At 41.1% G+C, this 26,438-nt stretch overlaps 1 protein-coding gene across 1 annotated transcript in view; it reads right to left on the bottom strand.

Moving 5' to 3' along the window:
* Positions 1-26,438, bottom strand: part of slgA (proline dehydrogenase slgA) — a 241,874-nt gene that overhangs the window by 111,812 nt on the left and 103,624 nt on the right. Inside the window, exon 2 of the mRNA XM_067159275.2 lies at positions 12,181-12,389. Within this exon, the coding sequence (XP_067015376.2) occupies positions 12,181-12,389 (209 nt within the window). The remainder of the gene's footprint in view (positions 1-12,180; positions 12,390-26,438) is intronic.

The raw sequence follows: 26,438 nt of genomic DNA, 5'->3' as shown, positions 1-26,438 counted from the left end.
TGAGATTGTGGACTTTTCCACTCGTCAGCTAGTGAAATTCTTACACATCCTATGGACACCTCAGAGTTCCTTAGTGTCATACTACAGTCTTCCTTGCAGTGCACCGAGTGTTCATATTTGCTTTACGTCGCACCGACACAGATAGGTCTTATGGCGACGATGGGGTAGGAAAGGGCTAGAAAATAAGGTACAGCCCCGGCATTTGCCTGGTGTGAAAATGGGAAACCACGGAAAACCATCTTCAGGGCTGCCGAGAGTGGGGCTCGAACCCACTATCTCCCGATTACTGGATACTGGCCGCACTTAAGCGACTGCAGCTATCGAGCTCGGTGCACCGAGTGTGACGGCAGGGCTGTCCTAAGAACTTCTAGAAATGTAATGACAGTAGTGTGCTTCTAATCGAATAGCCTCCTCAAATCCATTTTTGGATTTAGAAAACTAATTATATTCAAAGAATTTATTTTTTATGACGTTTCACATCGAACTGTCCTTTATGGAACCAGGAGACAAATTTGTGATGTCATCGCACACCACAAACAATAGGTGATGTTCCCACAAATGACCGCACTAAATGTCAGAGAAGACCAACACACATTCAGCAATTCTGAGAGACTACAACTCTTAAAGCCAGCAGTAATTCTTCCACTGCTCATTTTTAAAGAGAGACAATGGTGTTCTTGTGAAATTAATCACTGAAAGCGTGAACGAACAAAAAGTGACGTTCCTCTTCTGAGCCTTTCAAATCTGTATTATTAGGGGCAGATATCTACTTTTTTTTTTTAAATTCAGGTTTCAACATACATCTTCTCAAGATAGTCGAAATTAGAAGTAGACTTCATATAGTTAGGACTAGTTAAGGATGTAAGGATAATTTTGAGCATTTTTAATATTAAAAATTAATATACAAAATCGTTGTTGACACGTTTACGAGTGAACGATTTCGCCTTTTATTCCATCGTATATTTGGTGAACCATCGAAGCTTACTTTCACTGCGATCTTTTGGGGCAAAGATTGACCGATCCGAAGTATTAGATAATGTCAGCTTAATTTGCTCGTATAAGGAGCAACTGGAGTGTTTGCCCCCTCATGGAGGAGTTCGACTATAAGAAAATGAGTAAAATGTCAGAAAATCTTATCAGTCACTTATTGAGAAGAAAAAAAAAATCAGTTGCTCAAATCATACTTCACGATCTAGTAGATGGTCACCGTAGTACGTGGACAACAGTTCGATCAGCAGGACGGATTTTTATAAAGGACTTAAATAGATGCGAATTTGGCACATTGGTAGTCTACATCAAAGGAATGTGATATGGTTCACAGAAGAAAACAAGATTAATACAAATATTTACCATCAGTCATCCTGGAATGAAAGTCCCCTTTAAGGCCTCGCTAACCACCATAGCAACCTTTTGACGTTGTTTGATAAAATAATACTCTAATGGAACCTTATAACTGGTATGCATTCAATTGTCAGCAGGTATTTTGTATTTATGGAGCAATTGCCCGCTTAATTTGTGAGGTAATAACTTCATAATTTCTTTCTTTAAAATATCATTTTCCCTACGAAGGTGCAAAACATTACTTATAGTGTATTTTCTCCGAAACCATCCAAGGTAGTGATTTCAATTTTCCCCTCCTATATCCTCCAGTGTGGGGGGAGTAATCTAAAAAAATTATGTTCCTCAAATATTTTTTTTTAGTTAAGATTTTACATATTTTATTTTTATAGGAAATGTTTGATACTACTACTAATTTGTAGTTCAGACTCGTTACAGAACTAGTAAGAACACACACTTTCCGGAAAAAGGCACCTTTTGACGAAAAATGAACGTAAACGTTTGAAAATAAGGGCTGTGCCCATACAGATAGAGCCACGCCCATCATAGACTTCAAAACCCCAAACATTAAAACTAATATAACAAAAAAAGGCGATTAAAAACTTTTTAAACAATTATTTTTCATTCGTTCATTTTGTTGAACTCGCTACTGTACTAGTGTGACCGCCGTTGCGTTACACGTATCTACAAACCTCGTCTCCATACACGTTCACTTTCAGTACCTACTCATTCTACCAGTGGTGACGGCTTAACGACCTTCATACTGTAATACGTCACGGCGCGTAACTCCAGCAGACAGCCTTCCGAATATTTCCACCCGGCGAGACAACACGCCACCTGTCCATGAGCATTACCAATTAATGGAGGAACAGTATCTACGCGGTCCCCTGCCTATCTTTGGAGCGTAGGTTAGCGAAAACGAGCCCTCCCTTGACCACATCTATTTCTCTTTCGACCAGACACTATCAGTTTACGGATTTTTAAGGAATCGCATTCCGCCTTTGGTGGCCCATTCTCTATTCAGATGATGATAGTATGGCGGGCGATTTGCGTGTCTACATGGCAACATGGTTGTTATAAGCAACCATCCTTTATATAGTATAAGACTAACCAGAGAAATGGAAGGGATCCAACACTTCGAAAAATGAAGGTATCGGCCAACGAAAGAAGAGGGCCACGAAGGGCATGACAATGAACGACTCCCTAGCCCTCGGAACTTAATAGCGTCGGGGTCGGAAAACAACAAGTGTCGACCAAACAAGGTCGGATAGGATAGATGAAAGTGGGGAGTCTGGCACAAGTAAGCGGAAGCAATGACGGGCCCTGTGGTCGTGTACCCACGCTCCCAAGTTGAGAGCCCTTGGGGCCGCTTTTAGTCGCCTGTTATCACAGGCAGCCTCCCACCCACAGGGTGATGGCAACACGAGATGTAATATCGTCAGGGAACGAGCAGGAGCGTGCATGAAGGAATGAACTACGTTCTTCAATACAAGAAGTCTGAATCAGCGACAACGAGGAGCCTCGCCTTGTCATACGAAACCAGAGGCTAGATAAGGCCTCCGACAGTTCTTCCGGTGTATCCGTGTCGCTGCTTACTCAACTTCCACGAACAAGGACGACGCCATGCCATTTCCCATACACTCCAGCAAGGTGCTACTGTTACCCACACTTGTAAGTCCCTAGTCATCACTGCTTACTCAACTTCCAGAAAAAACACGCCATGCAAAGTCATTTCCCATACACTCCAACGAGTTGCTATGGTCTCCGCTTTTCAGTCCAAATACAGCGGCGGACTAACAATCACTTTCTGAAGCAGAACCCAAAAACCAGCTTTGCCTACCATCAGGCCACGATCCAAAAGGCCTACGGCGGCACTCTGGTAAGAGCGTTACAACTTTTTCCCCGTTGAAGGAATATAGCCAACTTAAATTTTCAAATTACAACTTGCTCGAATGAATGTTGCTATCAAATTCCTCCTGTAACTTTGAACAGGGGACGATGAGAAAACAGCAAATTTTTCTTACCTTGCGAGGACGACTTAGTGAAAGTGTGAAACATGTACCAACCAAGTACACCGACCACAAACTGCTCAGATAAACACTTTCTCAACTTTGAGGTGTTATGTGGCTGGGGCACTCCTCAACATTGAAGGTTCGTGCTTGGTGATTTAAGATAATTTTGCACGTCGGAGAAAAATAAAAGAAAAGAAAATAGGAAGGTCTTCTCGAAGACAATTTATCTACATAATTTATCATGTAGATTTATTACATCTTGAAAGCTTAAGTGTAGCAATACCTGAATTTTTCGACCGAGATTTCACAAATTCCCCATACACACATGTGAAAGAAGCGATTTCTTTTCATTTTCGAAAAACGCAATAGTGGCGGTAGGGAGAGTGGACGGGGTGGCAGAGCTGTTTAGCCCAGGGCGTTGCCTACGAGATACAAATGGCCGGAAATACAGCACACTAGACTGCCTCGAGATGATTCCGACAACCGCCACTGGAGTTCTTTTTACTGAGCTGTCTCGCCCGCTCATTGCAAGACGTTCCAGTACGAAAAGCTAAACAATTCATTAATACTAGTAATTTCAGAAGACACCAAACAGATGGGAGATAAAGTACACAAAAAGCAGATGTATGACTTACTTTCTACAACATATTTCTTACACTTTGCTTAAACGAAAGAAGTAATTCACAAAGGAAGCAGAAGTATATTAGGGACTTTGTCACTTCTCTAATTCTGCCTCAGTGTATCCGGTAAACTGATCGAGATTGCGGTCAAATAACTTGGGGTGTAACCGCCATCTTAAAAATTATCAGCGATCCTATCTTTTCCTCCACACATCTGATGTTGCGACATTCTTATTGAAGCCGCTGTTTGGAGAGCGATGTTACACACCTTTCGCCATTAGAAAATCCTATGTAACTTTTCAGCATCTTCTCATGTGGTACAGTTAGGCAGTGCAAGGATCTCAAATCTGTAGCCGGTAGGTGCTTTTCTATACCAGGGGACGCAAATTTTTAGCGTCGTTTCTCCGTATTTCACTTTTTCTTCCAGTAAGATTCAATTTGTTCTAACAGGAATAAAGCTCCTAAATGACCATTTGTACCATTACTTTCAATTTGGTTTACTTTTTGGTCAAGTTCAGATACCTTATAGCATTTTTCTGATTTCGTTACCGTATCCTACTTTTCAATATACCGACTGTTTTCCGTAATCTGGTATTTGAAATTTCACCAATATATAACTTAGATTTAACAGATATACTCGTAGCCTTTCCTTGACATAACGAGACTTGCACTCCTTTCTTGTTTGTGGCTGACGTAGAACAATTACATGCTGAAGATATGGTATGTTCAACGCTATCTGAACCAGAAATTTAACTAATATTTGTATGGCAATACGTCATTTCTGGGAGCTGTTCTCCATTGTGTTATTTTCATTAACATTTTCAGAAAAATTATCACAGATCATTGCTCTTTCAATTAGATTTCTGCATGGCTCATGGCCGTGTCTTAATTTCAGCTGTAAACGCCTCAGTATGGAATACACTCGAGTCTAAGTCCATCTTGCTTTAAAGTGGAGAAACAAATTCAGTCTCGAAGCTCCTCTCTCGAGTGGGACTGATTGGAAATGGAACAGAACTTCCCAACACCATTCTATAAAGCTTGATTTCCGATGAAACGAAGAATAATTCTCATTCTTTCTTCATTCTGTAAGGCATCACTTCTCTCTTCAAAACACTTGCCTAGAAAATGTTAACTTATCCATTCTACATTATGTCTCTCAAACCCAAATCTGTAATCAGCTTAATGCGATATTCTGCGAGCTATACAAAACTTCTTTGGACGTTTTACCAAGTGAAATTCTGCCATTGTGACAATCAACTTTTGTAAAGAAAGTGAAGCTTCCTACTGAGGTACCTTCAAAATTCTTAAGTATGCACTCCTTTATTCATTCGCAGATAGTCTCCAGGAAAGCAGGTGTCCCATATTGTAGTAGGTGGTTGATGTCTATGTACCTACTACCATTTGTTATTCTTACGAAATTAATGACATGCTCTGTAAACATAAAAGAAATATTTAAAAAAAAAAAAAAAACACCAGGTGCTGTTTCATTCATGCCATCGAAGTCTCCTCCTCTTTCCCTTCTTCCAACAGCTTATCACTGTTTCCATATGACTAACTATGTAGATGTTTTACTTTGTTTCGCAATAATTAAATTAACACGTGATGGTGGAGGTTAGAACCACGTATTATTCGAAGAAGAAAGAAGAGATGATCCAACTCGTCAACAAGTGAGGACCACATATGTCCTGTAGCTGTTCTCAGAATACGGAAAGGAGTTTTTACAATTGCCTTTACGTCGCACCGACACAGGTCTTATGCCGACGATGGGGTTCGACCCCATCACCAGAATGAAAGCTCACAGCTGCGCGCCTCTAACCGCACGCCCAGCTCGTTCGGTGATACCGAAAGGGGAATTAAGTCAACAGCACAAAGGAATAACGTCATTCTGTCCATGGGCACCCCTACCTCCAGACAGTTCAAAGCGACACGTGTTCATACAGGTAAGATACAACTCTCCCTCCACCTGTAGCAAGAACCAGACCACAAGTCGATTTTCTTGAGGACGACAAATGCAAGGTACACCAACCGCTTCGCTGTCAAGCTTGCGATTGTTTTCATGATATTAAATGAATTAAGGCCACGGCCGCATCCTTCCCAATCCTAGGTCTTTCCCATTCTTGCATCGCCGAAAACCTTCAATGCGTTACATAGAAAAAAGTTTAGACGGAGACTTCAGCGGACAGAGGATAGAACAAGAGGCAAAATAAATCAAATCTTCAATTTGCCGAAGATATTTATTATTTTATCAGAGTTGGCGGACGACCTGGAGAAATTACTGAATAGTATGGAAACAGTTTTAGAGGAGGAGTACAAGACAAAAATAAATAAATTCAAAACAATGGACTGCAGTGAAAGTCAAGTGATTCAGGGTATATCAGATTAGAAAATGAAGTCGTCAAGGATACGATTTTTTTTTTTTTTTTTTTTTTTTTTTTTTTTTTTTTTTTTTTTTGGCTGTACGAACCCACTATCTCCCGGATGCGAGCTCACAGTTGCGCGCTCCTAACCGCACGGCCAACTCGCCCGGTGGATACGAATTTAGCTTACAGGAGAGGGTAAGTAGTGGAGTACAAACAGTAATTCGCACGACTTATGATGTAAGCCGATTTTATTGGCAGTCTTAAATATACACATAGGATGTAAAATGATTGGTGTATTTTTGAACGGGAAGCACGTTTGCACTCTCAGGAAGACAGGAGGCAATTATCGAATCAGATTTCAACGCCCCAAACGAGCCCGAGTTCTCATACATTGATAGCAAGATAAAAGCTGGCTAGGTACTATACTAACATTGTCTTGGAAAAACTAAAAGGACTACTTTCAAATTTGCAGCAATAATCTGAATAATAAAACTATCAATCCTACACCGCATGCATGCCGCCTGCTAGTGATACGGTGTCTAGGTTTGCCAATTTATTTTACACTCAGCAAAATCGGTGGCATTGATTGCGAAAATAAACTTTACTTTCGTTGCAACGTGTATCTTCTTAGTACTAGAGAAAAAGATAATTATATTTTGTGGTAGGAATTTGTGCCAGCCCCGTGGTGTAGGGGTAGCGTGCCTGCCTCTTACCCGGAGGCCCGGGTTCGATTCCCGGCCAGGTCAGGGATTTTTTACCTGGACCTGAGGGCTGGTTCGAGGTCCACTCAGCCAATGTGTTTAGAACTGAGGAGCTATCTGACGATGAGATAGCGACCCCGATCTAGAAAGCCAAGAATAACGGCCGAGAAAATACGTCGTGCTGACTACACGACACCTCGTAATCTGTGAGCTTTGCTTGGTCGTTTCTCTGGGATGCAGGGCTCTACGATCTGCAAATCGCTGTAACCATAACCCTTGAACGTGACTTTGAGCGTGTCCATCTCCACCTGGATATGCGATGGCTCACAAATTCGTCTTGGCGAGTGTCGTGAGAATGCCTTGTTTTTGTGCTGGATGGTGGTGAGAATCTGCATGAAGATAGCGATTTGTGTGGGTAGGCTTACGATAGACTGTATGTCCTAAGGAGCCGTCCGGTTTCTTTCTTACTAGAACATCCAAGAAAGGAAGGCATTCGTCCGACTCCTTCTCCACGGTGAATTTATTGAAGGATGTTGCTGATTTAGGTGGTTTAGAAATAGATGAAGTTTCTCAGGACCTTCTGTCCAGACCACAAATGCATCATCAACATACCTCCACCATATCATAGGTTTGACGGGCTCCGAAGCAATAGCCTCCTCCTCATAATGATCCTTGAAGAAATTAGCCACTACGGACGAAAGTGGACTTCCCATAGCCACTCCGTCTGTCTGTTCATACAAATTGCCCACCCAACAAGAAATAGCTGGAAGTCGTGCAGTGGTAAAATAGCTTAATAATGTCCTCAGAGAACAGGTGTTCAATGAGAGACATGAGAGTCAATCGGCACTTTAGTGAACAAGGACTTCAGATCCAAACTCACCAAAAGTGCATTAGGTTGAAGGGTTATGGTTGACAGCTTTTTGACGAAATACCGAGAGTCCCTGACGTATGATTCAGTACGTCCTATGTGTGGCTGAAGCAATTTGCTAAGGTATTTAGACAGAGTATGCGTAAGAGAACCAATCGCACTAACAATAGGTCTGAGGGGAACATCTTTTTTATGGATCTTCGGCAGTCCATATAATATAGGTGGCACTGCATCCCCCGGGGACAGATGTTTAGCCTCCTCTTTTGGAATTGAATATTGCCAAGAATTTGATTCTAGTTAACAGTTACCGGACTGTCCCATTGCCAGTCTCAAGAAACAAGTCTCTTGAAAAGCGAAAAGCTCTACCTCCCCGTACATGTCAAATGAATTGCTGCGATTTAGCAGCGGGTGACCTACAGAGAGGCCGTCGGACTAACATTTCTTCCCGGAATCGTCTCATAATACAAATTACATGTTTCATGCTACATAATATCTGATTGTGATTCACTCCTCTCATTTGATGTTAAACAGTGTTCTCAGCAGTGTTTAAACATGGCCAGTTGAACAGCGGTTTTAGACAGTGTCTAAGTGATAAGTAAAGTCTTTGCAATGCGGCAGCCATACTTAGGCACTGTTTAAACGTAGACTTAGTCTTAATACCGTTTCTGCAATCGGCCTCATGTGTTTAAGAGTTAAATCATGCAACACATCAGGAATATTTTCTCTGAAGCTATCGAAGTTGAACATTTTTTCCATGCATATCTTAGCTTGAAATGCAAATGACTGACTTGCAAAAAATGTTTTTTGAAATATTTTCTGAGTATCTAATTCTTCAATTCGATTTTCTCGCGTATATGCCGGATAAAATCTCTGTATCTCGCTTATCACCAAAATAATATTTCAGCTTATGTATGACAAGAGTAAGTTTCAAGTCCCTGGGAGTAGGTACATACATTTTAGAAAATGGTATTTTTGTTTTTTTCGAACCGAGTACTGTATCTTTCGAGGTTCGAGTATTTTTGTTTTTTGAAAGCTCGGATGATTATTCAGATAAACAGGCGCAAATAATAACGCAGAACAAAGAATGATGACTTTAAATACAAAATATTTAACCAATTGCTGAAAATAAAATAACTAGGCAAAATTACAAGATAACTTTAGTAAAAAATGACTTTCGCAATTCTGTAATCAGGGGACCATAATCAGGATTTATGTACCAGACAGCAATGTGTACGATAAATCGTACCAGTTAAAAGATGTCATCAAAATCCAGCCCCAGGAGAACATTATACTAATAGAGAATTTATCTCGATTAACAAAATTTCAGTACTGTACAAGGGCCGATAATGTTCTGTAGGTATTAAAACTTAACTTGCAGGAAATGGCTATTGAAGTCACAGCTTTAGTGCATTTACTAAATGTACCATTTTACAAAAGATTAATTAAAAATACTCCCATTTGAAACATTAGCAATTTATATAAGGGAGAACGATCATTCTGACAATGAACATTTAAAAACCAGATAATAAATTTTGCTCTTCCATGTCGCATTATTATTATTATTATTATTATTATTATTATTATTATTATTAAAGGAGTGAAATGTTAATTACCAATACTCAGAAGAGAGGTGTAGAGAGCAACTTCAAATATTCAGCACTCTTGTGACATTAAGGAACACCCTTGACCATATTTAAAAAAAAAAAAAAAAAAAAAAAAAAAAAGGTGAAGAAAGTTGCCAAAACTCCAACCTGCCTAGACTTCCCGGTTTCTCTGAGGACTTCGCAACATCCATCAGTCTGCGAATTAACAGCTCCTGTCAGGTATCCGCCATTTCGTATATTTTCCTCCATTTACTGAAGAGATCATGATATAAAAAAAAGGAGGGAAACAAGGTGGTATCCACTATCTAATCCTTTTTAACTATATATACATTTATTTATTTATTTATTTATTTATTTCTGAATTCGGCCTTGATGAAGTTCGTAAAGGAAAAGAGATCAACGGGAAGTAAATAAACAAAATCTGCTTTGCCCAAGACACAACGGAGGGCCGTCAATCCCTTTTGAACAACATCAAGGAAGTAAGCCAGGAGTACGGCTTTAAAATAAACATTCAGAAAAATGCATTCATAGTAATCACAAGCAGGAAGTCACGAACGCTCGTATCACATTGGACGGAAAAGCTACTCAAATCAGAATCGACATCGCAAGAAGCTTGTTTCTCGTGACTTACGATTCCGAGCGTTGCGTTCATAAATGAACCGATTGCAGGCCTTAGAAATGGGGAGGCACGTCACCACCATGATTAATTAATTCATTCATTATGTATTTACCATATTCCGTGGTTCAAATCCCGGTCACTTCATCTGCTGGACAAAGCGGAGGCGCGGCAGGTTTTTCTCCGGGTACTCCGGTTTTCCCTGTCACCTTTCATTCCAGCAACACACCAATATCATTTCATTTCATCTGTCAGTCATTAATCATTGCACTACAGGAATGCAACAGGCTTCAGCAGCCGGAACAATTCCTATCATCGCCGCTAGATGAGGGCTTCATTCATTCCATTCCTGATCCGGTCAAATGACTGGAAACAGGCTGTGGATTTTCATTATTTACCATAAACTTTTACAGTATCTACGGAAGGGCAGGATGAAAGGACAGGCCCCCGTAGTGCCCCCTGACAAATTATTTTCGCAGTCTAACTTCGTGACGACACCTCGTCTACAAATTGATTCGAAATAAAAGTTTGTTTTATAAAATTGCGGGACTACTGCTGTGTAGAACGCCGGTTGTTCCGTAAGGAAACAAAGGAGCTATAACTTTCGCAGCCTGTTTTAATAGATGCTTGACGAGGAAGGAGAACTTCCGACAGTCGTTCGACATCCACGACACAACTGTTTACATTTTTTAAGTTCGGTAAATGTTTGAAGTCTTAGCTGTTTCAGGCAAGTAAATGGCTATTTGCTCCGCATCGCTCAGCAGGTGTAGCCTAAGTTGGGAGTGTGTTGCGTAAACTGTCGTGAAACATGGGTTTATGGACAGAACATGGAAACGAAAAGCAATCATCACAGAGGTGTCGGTGGAAAAAAAGTCGCCGAGAGCGAAGAAAGAGCTGTAGGATAGAAGTGGTGTTACACGGTTTATTTCCTCCGGCAGCGATGTTTTGTACCTTGAGAATCAAAATAAGGAAGTATTGAGATGTCAAAGAAAATGTCAGGAAAAATAATCAAAGGGATTTCAACGCGGGCAGAAGCGCACGTGATAAAACTAGAATGTAGACTGTGCAGCGGCCTGCCGACGTTGTCTCAGTTCGCACGTGCTCTCTGTGTCGGACATGGCCGGGTTTTTCTCGGCCTTTATTTGCTTCTACTTTTGGTGGTATTGATTTTTGCATCTTTTCTTTATGAAACCCATGTTTTCGACCCAACAAAAATGCTTTTTTAACTTTTTAGAAAATGTTTAGGTTATTTAACAAACGTTTTCAGAGTACCTTTAATATGAGACATGAATCGTTTCTCTATGTTTTCAACTGTAGAAGCATTAGCACTTCAAAGTTTCAGACGAACTGTTTTCGTGATGATACCTCGCCTACAAATTGATTGGAAAGAAAAGTTTTTGTTTGATAAAATTGAGGGACTATTGCCATGCAGAACGGCAGAATAAAGGAGCTATAAGCCCTCTTTTTGTAAACGCTGCTGGAGTCTATGTGGAGGGCCTGAGGGTGCATGCTTTAAATTGCATTAAGCCCAGACTTATGGAGAAAACTCCTGGAACCATCGGCATGACATTGCTGTTAATTCGTCTGCTTTCTCATCGACTCTACCCCATGACCTAAACCCGGCAGACTTTTTTCTATTCCCCAAACTGAATTTCCTCTCCAAATTTTAGTACCTTCACAGAATTTGTAAAACCACGTCACCTCATGTCTCCATGTGAAGAAAAATCCAAATAGCAGTTCATCTCCTCAATCGATGCAAACAGCTGGTCACTTACCTCCGTGTTCACCTATGCCAAGTTATTTCCGACGCTAGGACTATTAGGTTTATGAGTGAAGTATTCCACACCCAACAACTTTCATATGTGCTCTCGACACTTAATATCCTGCAATATACCCGAAGAGTGAAACGCGGGGATAAATTAAACGGACGTTCACGTTGAAAGAACTATTCCAGTCAAATAAAGTCAAACTGAAATTGGTAGGATCTTCCAAACTGCCTACCAGCGCTTTCGGATGTGAAAACTGTGCTATTAACAGAGGTTTCAGATGTAATTTACTTACTCGACTTCTCGTCTTTCTGCCTCCTCCTGACTGATGTCCTCCTCCACGGAGTAGTCCAGGATGGGCTTCACACCGAAGGAGCGCAATCGCTCGAGCGTGGGTTTTATCTTCACTTGATCCTCTCCCGCGACGAAATGGCCGTAAAAGGTGCACTTCATCAGCATTCCGAAGAGCCGGTCTCCCAGAAGCGTGCGGGCCACCTTCATCAGCTGAAACACAGAATACAGACTGATCAATGATCACACCAACATGTATTCCTCACCATATGAAGAAGAGGCTCTTCTAGAACATTCACCTTTATATTTCAATTCACCTCTGAAATTACTCCATTTTTACATTCTCCTAACATTATAGTACTGTGCATTATTTTCGGCACATTTGTTACATTTACGATTATGTTCAAATATGGTTCAGTGTAAAAGTAAATATTAACTATTAGGAAAAAATCCGTTGAAATAAACGTTCATTGTGAAGTGAGAAGCTTCCAATTGCTCTCCCTCTCCCCACCCGAACATTGATAACGCCTGCATGTTCGCTCTAGCTAACATGGGTTTTATACTGCTAAACAACAAAAAAACACTCGCATAGTCCGGCTCCATGCATACATGGTTAGCGTGCTGGCCTTTGGTCACAGGGGTCCCGGGTTCGATTCCCGGCAGGGTCGGCAATTGTAACCATCATCGGTTAATTTCACTGGCACGGGGACTGGGTGTATGTGTCGTCTTCATTTCATCCTCATCACGACGCGCAGGTCGCCTACGTGAGTCAAATCAAAAGACCTGCGCCTGGCGAGCCGAACATGTCCTCGGACACTCCCGGCACTAAAAGCCATACACCATTTCATTTCACTGTCATAATATTGTGAACAACTTACCCAATTCTTACAATACCAAACCAATTTGATCCCATATTTTATCCTGTTTCCTTACGGTTCCTATAATCCTCAGTGGATAATAAAACACACACACACACATAGAGAGAGAGAGAGAGAGAGAGAGAGTTAGTTTTGTTTGTACATTCCTCAGAATTTAAAAATAATCGTATTTCTGTATAGCTCGAGTCCACAGTAACAAGGAAATGCACTTTTAAATTTGCCGTAATTCATGTATGTATGTATGTATGTATGTATGTATATGTGCATCACGAGAAAACTGCTTAGGAGAATTTAATCAAAATCGGTATATGTAAAGTCGGAGAATAGGTCGCTACAATCTAGGCCATAAATAATTTTATACACGCTGAATGAAATGGTAATTTAGGGGAAGGCCTAAAATTTAGTTCTCAAATGTTCATATTATTATTGGTCCTATCGATAAATACTACCTAACTTATATAGTACTACATTTCCGATCATTTATGTCGTATACATTTTACCGTAAGGGCTATGATCAGAGATATTCATGAATTTGGATTTTTGTTACCAAGTCCATATTAGGGCCGAGTCACGAGAAAAAGGGTAAACAGATTTTAACGAAAATCGGTATGTAAAGTCTGGGAATAAGGAACTGCAGTTTTCGCGATAAATAATTCTATAAGATGCCCTAATATCGCAGAGTCGGAAGAAAACTAAATGTAAAGGCCTACAATATCGAAAACTCAAAATTGATCAACAATAACATTACATTGACCATTGTTGTGATGTGTTTTATGTCTTCTGCTGCCACTCATCTCCGATAGATGGGATTACTGCTGCATACCGAGTCCAACAGCCTGCCTGAATACTTGCGGGAAGTAGCTGAGGAGTTAATTTCTTTAGCATGCTATTCCTCTGGTTCATAAAATTTTCTGGTATCACTGATACGTAAAACACTGGTTCATCACAGCATTCCGGCTATTCAATCCCTACTCTGAGACACTGATTAGAATGAGTAGTGTGCATATTTAACGGAATAATAGCAGAGGAGTGTTCGCGGCTGTCTGCGCGCTGATCATTCCAGCATTGGAACTTCGGACTTAAATTGGCAACGTATTAAATTATTATTCGTTAAAAGTGAGAAAATGTGCGGTTTGTCATTTAATAGAGTATTTTATATGATAAAATAGCATTGCTTTTAATCGCTACATTCCTACTGACATCATCGTAAAGACTACGGCTCTATAAGAGCCCTAGTAAAGACCCATGTTGCCTTCAGTTGGGAAAACCACAAAGACAGTCTTTCCGATAATTCCGTAGCGAAGCACGGGCACATCAGCCAGTCATATATAATTTACGATGGCAATTTCCTAGTGAACGCCATTCAGCACAAATTTCGCAGCGGGAAATAAAAATAGAACCTAGCACGAGGCGAACGCTGCAATTCCGCTGACGACCACACTGTAGTATAGCTCCTTGTATACTAGAACGTGCGCTGATTTAGCACCTGGATGGCGCCTCAAATAGCACCAAAGAATTTGTTGTTACAGGGAAACTGCGACGTACTTCAGCACAACTGACCGTATGAACAGCACTTTCCGTAACATACAATTCCCCGAATAGCATTATTCAACACGAGTCTCACGTGGAACTAGTGGCAGCTGTATGCAAGAGGCGAAGTCAGACAGCATCGAAGAAACGAGGTGTGTTGAAATTCCTTGAAAGGAACCTGCACACGTCAGCTCCCTCTCAACCGCGGGGCATTCGACACGCCGAGTCGTACGATGCCTATGCCTGGTGAACACAGATCTGGTTTACTCTCATCTTGTGGCATAAAAAATGAGCGTCGAAACTGGCGCAAACATGGCAGCCGAAGCCATACTGTGGTCGAACTTCGCTTCGTTTTCTTTGAGAGCAATGAAAACAAGCTGAATCTGGATGAGAGCGCGATCAGTGGACGGCACACTTACCTGTTGTACAGGTATTACATCAAACTACCGAGTTATGACGCGACAACGGGCGGTCCTGAACAGTACGTTCCTTTCCGAGTTCTGGGTGGTCTATGATGATAATGCTTGTTCTTTAAAGGGGTCTAGGTCATCGGCCCCTAGGAGACGAAATATAATGACAATTTAAAAGTACAAAATCATCCAATGACCAGAATTCAAAACATGATGAACAATGGATGGATGGATATGAATTTAAAACAATCAGTGGATCCGATCCGCAATAACTCCCAGTCACAGAAACTGGCGTGAAACAATAGTATTACTGACCAAGGGACTGCGTCTACAGCGAAATACTGAATCGATGATGCTTCTAGTCTAAAGGGGTCCAAAATCCAAGTCATCGGCCCTTCATAACGGTACTTATCGCTAGGAAAGTAGAACCATGGTTATTTGTCATGTTGCGGTACTAATCCAAAGTAGCGTAGATTAGCGGTATTCCACACATTATGGTACTGCTCACAGGTAATGAAATTCGCACATGTTACACAGACCTATGGTGTTCCTCATATAGTGAGTACTAATCACAGGCAAGCCAGAACCATGGTGTCGCTCTTATAGTGGTACTAATCATAGGTACTGTAAAAGCCGACAGCGCACTCTGTTGCTATTAAACACAAACCTATTTTGTACCTAACAGTGGTACTACGCGCAAGTCAAAGCGACTTATGGTGGTCCCCGCGTAGTGGTACTATTTACAAGTAATTTCATGGTTCTAATTCGATCAGCCCTTGGTCGCCCCTTTTTTCGCCTCTTACGACAGGCAGGGAATACCGTGGGTGTATTCGCCTGCGTCCCCCCACCCACAGGGGGCTGGGTGGTCTATTATAATATAAATTTGATTAAGTTCATAACAAATGTACACATCGTTAATGATTAACTTAACAAAGCGGACCGAAAACACCGCCCTAGAGATTTCTGTAACTGACCGAGAAATCCAGCTTCTTTCGCTAGCAAGTTATTTTGCAGGAAGCTCTTTCATAACATCTCTGGTCATCGATCAGTCACATCCGTGTGAATGAGGATGGAAGTATGCGACTACAAACACTACAAGTAAGAACTATCCTGATATTCCCTCCGCCTGTCATAAGAGGCGACTGTAGGGGGCCTTAAGCGGTTCAACTTGGGAGCGTGGGTTGCCGACCACGGGGCCCTTAGCCGAGTCCTGGCACTGCTTCCACTTTTCAGGCTCTTCACTTTCATCTATCCTATCCGACCTCCCTTAGTCAACACTTTTTTTCCGACCCCGACGGTATTAGAACATTCGAGCCCTAGCGAATCTCATTTCACGCCCGTCATGGCCGTTGCCTTTTGTTGGCCTATACCTTCATTCATTTGTCGAAGTGACAGATCCCTTCAATTTTTTTAATAGCTGTACTTCTTCTTAAAACAAAAATCACCACCACCATCCTGATATTCGTAGACAGGGAAGGATGTGCCGCTACAACTTATCAAACGTGTTCGAACGTCGAAATGAATGGCTACGAAAATACCGCCGGGGCTGGAAGGGAATAAGAAGCCACCAGGCGGATGTAAAAAACGTACACGAATGAGCAATGAACGACACCGGAACATAGGAATGTTCCCGAGGGAAAGAGCGCGTCGGTATGACCCTGAAATACTAACACAGTTGACCTCGTCGCTCGCCGCACTGCGGGTCCCCGCGCACCGCACGATATACAGTAGACCAGATGTACTCGATCAAACCTTATGGAAGCCGTAAGTCAATCGAAACCCCGGGGCCTCCCTCACAAATTATCTCCCGGCAAGTTTTATATTTTACCTTCTTGTAGTGCCTTAATAGCCTGCGTGGCTCAGGCGGCAGCGCGCCGGCCTCTCACCGCTGGGTTCACTGGTTCAAATCCCAATCACTCCATGCGAGATTTGTGCTGGACAAAGCGGAGGCGGGACAGGTTTTTCTCCGGGTACTCCGGTTTTCCCTGTCATATTTCATTCCAGCAACACACTCCAATATCATTTCATGTCATCTGTCATTCATTAATCATTGCCCCAGAGGAGTGCGACAGGCTTCGGTAGCCGGCACAATTCCTATCCTCGCCGCTAGATGGGGGCTTCATTCCATTCCTGACCCGGTCAAATGAGTGGAAACAGGCTGTGGATTTTCATTGCAGTTTCTTCTCCATTACTGAGGTTGGCCATAATCACAGCGAAGTCTGTCCTCATCAGTCTAGTAGAATGTAGTCCTGCCCAATCCCGTAAGTTCCTCGGTTACCAACAATTTCAATAAACCAAGTTGCTTACAAGAACAAACGATTAGCAATTCTTATGTAATTATACAAAGGAATATGTAATTTAGCAAAACACTAGGCATATTATAACTTAATGTGCTATTGTTTAATACGTACTTCAATAAACACTTTTTTGTACGGTAAAAACTTTCAGATATCTGATGATGATGATGTTTGTTGTTTTAAGGGGCCTAACATCGAAGGTCATCGGCCCCTATATATATCTGATGTATATCCTTTGCAAGACGCTGTATTCAGTAATTCGTGTGTCATCAAAGATACTTTGACTAGTTTTAACTCGAAAATGTTAGTTCAACAGCGTTCGTGATCGCGGGACACCTTTAAATCGTTAACTTTGTCATAACATTTGGGAACGATGATTGCACCATATCGTCAAGTGTATTACAAAATGACTGACGAGGAGATAGCTAGGAGAAAGTGTACTGTGAACGATGTTTATGGGTACATTAACATTACATCAATATAGTATTTTCTCTACGCGGCGGCTCAGGAAACCACACCACATGTCAAAATCACATTTGCTTTTTGTTTATAACAATAAGAATATTTGAAACAGTTTCTCCCTGGGTCTAAAAATGCATTTCTTATTGTATTTCAAATATTATGAAACTTTTTATGAATTTGCGGAATAACACCGTCAAAGTTCAAGAAAACTCAACATCTATAAAAGTTTAGTATTGGGAGGTTTTTGTCATCTGAATATTTACAACGTGTAGGCAGAAGAGAGTGTGTGTGTGTGTGTGTGTGTGTGTGTGTGTGTGTGTGTGAGAGAGAGAGAGAGAGAGAAATTAACTCTACAGTAAATTATTTAATATGCATAACTATAAACATTTGTATTGTTTGAAAAATCATATGCAATTAGTTTCGATTTTGTTGAAATTAACAGCGGAGGAAATGTAAGATCTTCCCGTTGATCTGAAACATTTAATAATAATAATAATAATAATAATAATACTTTTTCAATTATGTTATGCCTAACCGAATCCACTTATCGCCTGTTTTGACTGTGACAAATTTATTTCTTCGAACCCCTGGCATAGTTCTAACCGTCTGACTTAGTTTTGCACGGCCTTCGACGAGGCCTCTGGCGGGCTTATCTGCATCAGCCTCCGGATCCTCCTTAACAACTGCAATTTCCGGAGTAGTGCATATCTTCTGCTTTCAAAAGTCAAAATTTGGGGCAACTGTCCATCTGTTGGTATAGCTACAACCAGTGCACAAACGTGTTCACCGTTCACTTCGAACTGGCATACCACAACGCATGGAAACATTATACTAAATTCGAAAAGGATGACATTTGCGTGGAATTTTCTTTCAACCAAAAGCAATCAAGTACTGCCGCCGGTCTTTGAAAGGAATTTGAAAAAGCAGCACACCATTATGCCAACACAAATTATGCATATATCATAATGCCAAGCCACATGTATGACGACATCTGACAATTTCGTTTCGGTCGTAGAACTGGAGTGAAGCAAGATACTGTGTATTCATTACGTTGTGATCACGCTGTCTACTGCCCGACATCTCCGATAACGGTTTGAACCGAGAGATGACGCCGAAATCTACAAGGAATAAATTTTGACCCAATCCTTTCCTGCTCTCTCTCTCTCTCTCTCTCTCTCTCTCTCAAAAACTTTTTCCAGCGACATGTGGCATGGATTCCCGTTATATTTGTTTCTTTGGTTCGAATCCTTTTATTTTATCATCAAACAACTGAAGAAGGCTTGATTGTAATATTTTTAACATCGTTGCTCCGTTCCCGCTTTCTAATTAAAGAATTCACGAAACAGACTACAGATCTTTAAAACGATTATCAACGAAGATTCTTAATACTAATAAGAAATAGCTCACATGGGTTACCGTTATGTCAGGCGAAGTATTCCCGAAGGTAATTAACAATATACCGGCGAGAGAAGTTTAACACTGTGAAACGTCACAAGAAAATGAAGACAACCCGGGTCATTCTGTAAATAATGACATACTGTGAACAAATGTAGATGTGCTACCTGGCTGCAAAGTTTATGTTGACATGAAACCCCTTGCCTGCGCCCAAATGGTACTTCCTGATCAACATGTGTCGTGAACATGGGGAATGCGCACATTCCAATATTTTTGGCTTACATTTTTTAAACCTAAATTATGAGCAAAATTTGGGCCAAAATGAAACCGAGGTTGTGACCTCGATGAGCCATCGTTTGAAGTACCTTTTTTTTTTTTTTTTTTTTTGCTAGTGGCTTTACGTCGCATCGACACAGATAGGTCTTATGGCGACGATTGGATAGGAAAGGGCTAGGAGTTGGAAGGAAGCGGCCGTGGCCTTAAGGTACAGCCCGTAACCGCACGGCCAATTCGCCCGGTTTTTTAAATATCTAATATCGAATCCGAGATGAAAATGAAGAGCCAAAAATCTGAAGTGTACAGACAAAATTGTAACTGCATGTACATACATATTTATAGCACCATCCGACCCCTTGGCTGAATGGTCGGTTCAGAGGACCCAGTCCAGATCGTGGACTAATTGCAGGGTACTCCACATACTGTTGGCTACATGAACACACCAGTGGCGGCGATAAGGTCCCCGCAGACCCAGCAGCTGAAGAGTGATTTTACATAATTACAAAGCTACAGCACACAACACGTTATTATTTGTTTTACAGAGGCTTGTTCCAAATTTAGGCCGTCGTAGTGCAGAGCTTCTTTCATCAATAGGAGTAGGGTAGTTATTTCTGAAAGAAAAGAAAAAAAGTGTTTCCCAACCTGTTTCAACCCTTGCTGCCACTTACAACAATCAACATTCATTTGAAGTAATTCGCCAGCTCTGAGAAACCAGTAGTCCGCGAAGATGCAATAACAAAGACATCGTCCTCATCTAAACTCTAAATACTTAAGTTTCGAGCCTGTTTATAACTCTCGGCAGTCAGTGTAGCTAAGTCGGCCTACGATGGACGGTTGAGCTGTAAATTATTTGGTTCTAGGAACGAGATTATTTCTTAATATTGTGACGGTCAGCGTGTTTTGGTTACTATAGTTGGAATATGCATTTCCTGTGTGTGTGTGTGTGTGTGTGAGATTTTCATTCCTTCGGATTTGAAAACTAAATTGTGTAACTTATTATCGTCGTTGCTGTCAAATGTGATAATATACAACCTTGCACTACGAAATAAACTTTTAACTTTCCATATCAGGAAACAAGAAGCCCATTTTCAAGTATTGCGGGGGGAGGGTCCGAACTTCTTAGCGCCGCTACTGGAACACACAGTGCTGACCCGGAAGAAAAATATATTAAATTAAAAGCACAACGCAGCCTCTTAAGTAATGGGACGAGAAGCGAGATGCAGCTGATTTTACAGGGGATAAAATCCAAGCATGGGGCAAAAATGTGTACAAGCGGTTTGCAAAAACAGAACGTCTTGCTCCGAAATTGGTCTGTAACTATCCGTACAGTGTGTTACATAAGACGAAGGACACGTGAGGAGTCAACAGCAAGCGACGAATATGCTAATAAAAACGCGAGTGTCGCAAGCACGAGAGCAGACCAACAAACATGCCCACGTCTTCCGCTAATAATACCGGACAATGACGGTCAAGCTCACGTGAGCATTTCTTCATTCAAGTCACACGACGCACCCGCTGCAGTGACGCCAATACCATAGCGTATCTGGGCGACTTTGGATCATATCGGTACAGTATACTAGTATTAACAAATCTTTCTCGTAAAAACCCCCAGTATTGCATAGAAACTCGTACCTCGTTAACTATTGCTCGCTTTTAAAAAATTCCTGTTCAAGTAGCGAAGTGTTCTCTATCTCTCTCTCTCGCACCAAATCAGACAGGTGTTATGGCGACGATAGGACAGGAAGCGACTGTGCTCTCAAGGTACCTGGTGTGAAAATGAGAAAACTCGGGCTGCCTACAGTGCGCTTCGAACCCGCGAACTCCTGAATGCTTAAAGACCCGAACAGCTCGATAAAGTAGTCCTTTTCCCGCCTTACCCATGTTCACTTTGTGGCCGCGGTGATACGCAGATACGTTTTGTAACGATTCAAGATTTCTACCTGCCTGCATTAGACATGTTGATTATTACTGTATAGGAACAAAATGCAACAACTAATGAACAACTTTCATTTTGGTATGGAACAGTTCCTATATTCCTTTCAAACTTCGCTGTTCGCAGTGATAAGCAGGGAAACTGTATTAATAATGTGATTTTTGATCATTTAAAAGAGAATTTTAGAATTTGCGTCCTTTTTGCCAATATTTTATCCTCGAGAGTAACCAGAGACCAAAGTCCATTACTAAAAGTTAACAGCAATTTTGAAAAGTATTATTCTTATAAATTTATTATGATGTTCACTCTGATAGAAAAGTTAACCTGCAGTGAACGACAGGGAAGGTATTGCCTAACTTAACTTTGTATGATAATAAAAATGAACAGGATAATGAGTGATGTGCAGCATGCGTATATATCTCATTTGCGCAATCCCTAACCAACCAATTGTCCCGTAATAAGTTGCACAGTCTTCAAAAATAATAAAGGTTGCAATCCAAAGGCGAAGTTCAGCAGCGAGCCAGGCCCGGAAATTAGCTACAGCACTCTCGAGGTCTTCCAAGAAAGTCCCGCGCTGCGAGGTCAATTCCGGCGTGGGAAGGTAACGGCGGCGGCCTTCCGACAGTGTGGTTCGAACCTGCTACAGTGTGTGTCGAACGGAGCTTATAGCTACGTGGCTACTTCCTCTGTGGATCAAAACAAATTACAAGACTACGTAAACAACGGATAGCCTAAGGAATCAGTCACCTGGGAAACAGCCCTAAATGCAGATCAATGGTAAATAAAAAAGTTAAGTCCAACTCACTATGAAAAGTCTAGTTTCCATCCCGACGGACAAGAATCCTGGCATATGTAATAAAAAACACAGTGCATCATCTACACGTCCATGTAGTTGACCTTCCGTCTTTTATGGCAGCGAAAGTAAACGCCGAAATCAGTGGTCAGGCCGTCGACAATGTCTGCAACTCGAGGCCATACGACGGCGATGATTATTTATCATCATTATTATTATTATTATTATTATTATTACTATTATTATTATTATTATACCGGAAGGTACACCTCTACGCCGCGCATTTAAATCTTGCGCCTAAAAGAACTTCTACAGGAGAAACACAACTTGAAACTAGACCTACTTAAACCTTTTCTCAGAAGATGTCACTACCGTAATTTTGTTATTGTGAAGTTTCCAGTACTGTGTGAATTTCAACCTTTTTTTGTTTTCCGTTCATCAGGAAGTTTGGACATTCTCTCAGATGTCACCGCTAAAAAACATGATCGTGCACCCTGGTGCGAAGTGAAGGAACCTTTTTGAAGAAATTTTGTATTCATAAGTTTTTCTTTACTAAATTTCATTCTGAATTCAGCCAATCCCTAATTTCTGCAATTAATTTTCATCCTATCGCAGGCTTCTTTTTCGATTTGGTGTGTAACTTTAAGGTAGCCAATAAAATTGAGCGGGTGTGGCTAATTTATTCATGAAAGGTCTCGAACCTTCCCCGAGGGTTTATAAACTGCAGATTTTCTCCTCTCTTGGCCATTTGATCAACATCTAAGGCCCGGTTTCACAGTTTGAGTTTAAGCCGAAGCTTTAGTAAGCCACGCACGCCGCTTAAGCAAGGCTTACTCTTTGGCTTAAACACTACGAGTTTCACAGTAGGGGGACCATGTGCAGCTTTACTAAGCTGAACATCTCCGAAGTTGGTAATGCTTGCGCATGCGCAATGATTCAATTCTCATCTTTGTTTACATTCGTAGCCTATGATTGATTGACTTGTATATTATACATCGTTTATCAGCCAAGATAATTTAGAAAAATGAACGGAAAATGTGATTCCAATAATAGTAACAAAAATAAAGTTTAAAAAAGGTCACTCGCCCGTCCTGACACGTATCACCACTACAGTCTAAAATGGCCATAACTTCTGAACTATTCATGCAAATAATGTACTGACAAGGTTATTGTAATCCTTATAAAATACTGGAGGAGGTCAAATAATTCATTTCGATGAGGATTTCGAGGATAATATCGAAATATTTATTTAATGTTAAGGAGTTATATTTTTTTACCGCTGAGTATAGCATAAAATCACTTCTAGAGGGCAAACGGTTGGAAATAGGTATATACCATCACGGACTTTTTTGTAGAGGTTTCTATGCCCTACAATTCGTACACTTACACTTGGGGTCTATCGTTGATGGTTCGCGCAGCGTAAGCCAAGAAAGCAAGTGAACGACCGACATTTTTGTCTCTTTACTGTATATCGGAACACGGAAACTTATTTCACGAGCTTCGAAATATATTCAGAAATATAAGTTATTTAATGTTAATGTTATTGGTTTTACGTCCCACTAACTATGAATTTGAGCACCTTCACCACAGGACTGGGACAGGATCGAACCTGCCAAGTTGGGCTATAAGAAGGCCAGCGCTCTACCATCTGAACTGAATCCTTAGCTTAAACATCAGTTTCATACAGCTTAAGCCAGTCACAGATAAGCTCGGCTTACCACTTGCACTCCCCACTGTGAAACTCGTCCAGAGTTTAAGCTCCCGCTTAAGCTCGATCCAAGGCTTAAGCGTATACTGTGAAACCAGGCCTAAGTGTGTGCGTGTCGAGCAGGAGGCGGGAGGTGCCTCATTCATCAGGCAGCAGGTCTTTAGCAAGGTAATGGCCAGTTAACATCTTTATTTCTTGCTAGCTCCGCAGTTTAACCTGAGGGAAAGGTCCGAAACTTAAACCATGTAACCTTTTCTACAAATGTAATTTTCTGCCGGCTTATGTAAAAACTTCCTAAAATCTAACTGTAAATCGGGGATAGAGAATAACCTACGCTCTCGAGCTCCCCTTCACTTTGGTTTGAGGTGATTACGTTTTGTAACTGGTTTTCTTCCTTTCCGTAATGTCTTCAATTATTCTTATACGAGTCACCTCCATAGTTTGGGAATAGCCACTGTTTCATCGGCCTAGTGCCCTATAGGTTTTAAGAAGTCACATCGAGGAGTGCAAGTATTCGCCTCCTTTCATTTTGTGTTAGGACCATTTATTTAACTGTTATTTCTTTTACACGAAGGCCCTATAGGTTGGGTACAGGATACCGCTGTTTCTGTTTTGTAAGCTGGGCCATGGAAGGCCAAAAGATGCAAGATATTTTTGGTGTTGCCTTGAATAGGCTTGAAAACAGAGCATGTTAGCTCTTTATCAAAGTAAGATTACTGAATGCCTTTTGAAGGCTTAATATTGTGAGTTGGGAGCCAGTGCTCCAGGTATTAGGGGATTTCTGCCCTTAAGTAAAGTTATGATCTTTGTAAAGTCAAGTGTGTAGCTCAGGAATTGTTAAGTGAGGGCTTTAAGCCCAAGTTATGTTTATACCTCCAATCTTGTCTTTCCTAGACTTGTTTATTGCTACTGGTACCTGCTACATTGTTCTTTGTGATTTTCTTTTAAAAAAGAAAAAAAGAAATATAACCTTTGTTAAAAGTTTTAAATCACTTCATTAATGTGTAGTTAGACCCATTCACCCCGGAACCTTCTTTCACCTCTGCTGGTCCACGGGTAGCCCCGTAACCATTATTATTATTAATAATAATATACACGGGGAATTACATTCTTGCTGCTGGTCATAAGGAACAATATGATTTTATCAAAGGATTCACATAAAGCAATTTTAAACACAATATTTCCTATTTTGTGAAACAATATGGGACGTTTTCTCACAAAAGTGATACTGAATCATAAAATTCGGAAATAAACTCATCACGTATCATAAATCTCAAGTCCTGACCGCATTATAATTAGAAAAATACTACTTCAAAATATCCATCGGAGCATTTATCAGTATTTATGAACTTAACTTCGTATCATTTGATGTCTGAGCAAAGAACTCTGCACAGTATTACGAACGCCAAGAGGGCTGTCTAGCCAACCCGGGTCACGTGCGTTCGATTCCTCGAAAAAGAGAGGCACCAGGAGACAAAGGCGGTATCGCACTCAAAGCCGAGGTCGACCTGGACCGAACATGACCGTGTTTTATGAATTAAAACACCAGGAGCGCTACAAATTCAAAAATAAACTGTGCAATCCCAATTTCAGGAAGGACATGGAAACGGGAGACACTGGGATATACTACAAACGGGACTCTCCTGGAAAAAACGGGACGAATAGGGATCCTATTAACGTTTGAGAAGGGCCGACTTCCGGCCGTTTCAAGAAGAAAGGGAAGGACTATGGGCCGAATTCACAGACAGCACTTATGTTTAAGTGCCCCTTATAAGCCAGGTTTCATTTCACATTACCTACTTAAGTGTCCCACTTATTGCTATAAGTGGACCTCCCACACACACTTAAGTGACTCACTTATGTTGCAGCAAGATGGGGAATATTGATTTTGCTGAATGTTTCATTTCATTCTGTTGTATGTCCGGTGCTCCCTTCTCGCTCCGCCAGCCAGCTGCACGCGCGCCTGTGTATCATTCTGCTAGCTTCGACGCGCAGCCCTCAGTGCGCGTGCCTGACCATCGAGTGTACTATAAATAGGAGCTCCCGGCCTGCTCACTTGCCCACTTGCCCCGGTGTCCAGCTCCAGAATACACCCTACGTCGAGCACGGAGGCTACTCCTCTTGAAAATGTGCTTCGACCAGGTGGACTGAATTTCTGGCAGTACGAGGTTTCACCTCTGGTCACCGCTCCCTTACCTGTTTCCGCTGCCTATGTTCCGTAATTCTTTTACAAGCCATTTTCATTCACTAATTTATGCAAGCTCCCTTAGTTTCGCTAGGTGGAATTTCTTCAATCAATTGAACTTGCTTTTTAGGAATTCAGGCACTTCCACAAACAAGGACTCTCATGAACATTTATGTTAATGTGCCAGATAGTTCTCGACTATCAACGTGTCAATTCACGAAGACTATCTTTTCAAGATAGAAGTGTATATAAAGACTGCAAACCTGTACATATTGTATAAAGACAAACTTTTCTCAAGATTCAATATTCCTTTTTGCTTCAAAATAAATTTCAGTTATTTGTGTAAATATCATAAAGTGAAGCAAATAAAGTTGTGTTCTGTAAACTTCAACCTT

The sequence above is a fragment of the Anabrus simplex genome, chromosome X (assembly GCF_040414725.1).
Source record: "Anabrus simplex isolate iqAnaSimp1 chromosome X, ASM4041472v1, whole genome shotgun sequence".
Classification (NCBI taxonomy): domain Eukaryota; kingdom Metazoa; phylum Arthropoda; class Insecta; order Orthoptera; family Tettigoniidae; genus Anabrus; species Anabrus simplex.
The sequence above is the reverse complement of the archived record's forward strand: the minus strand, read 5'-3'. Positions and strand labels throughout refer to the sequence as shown.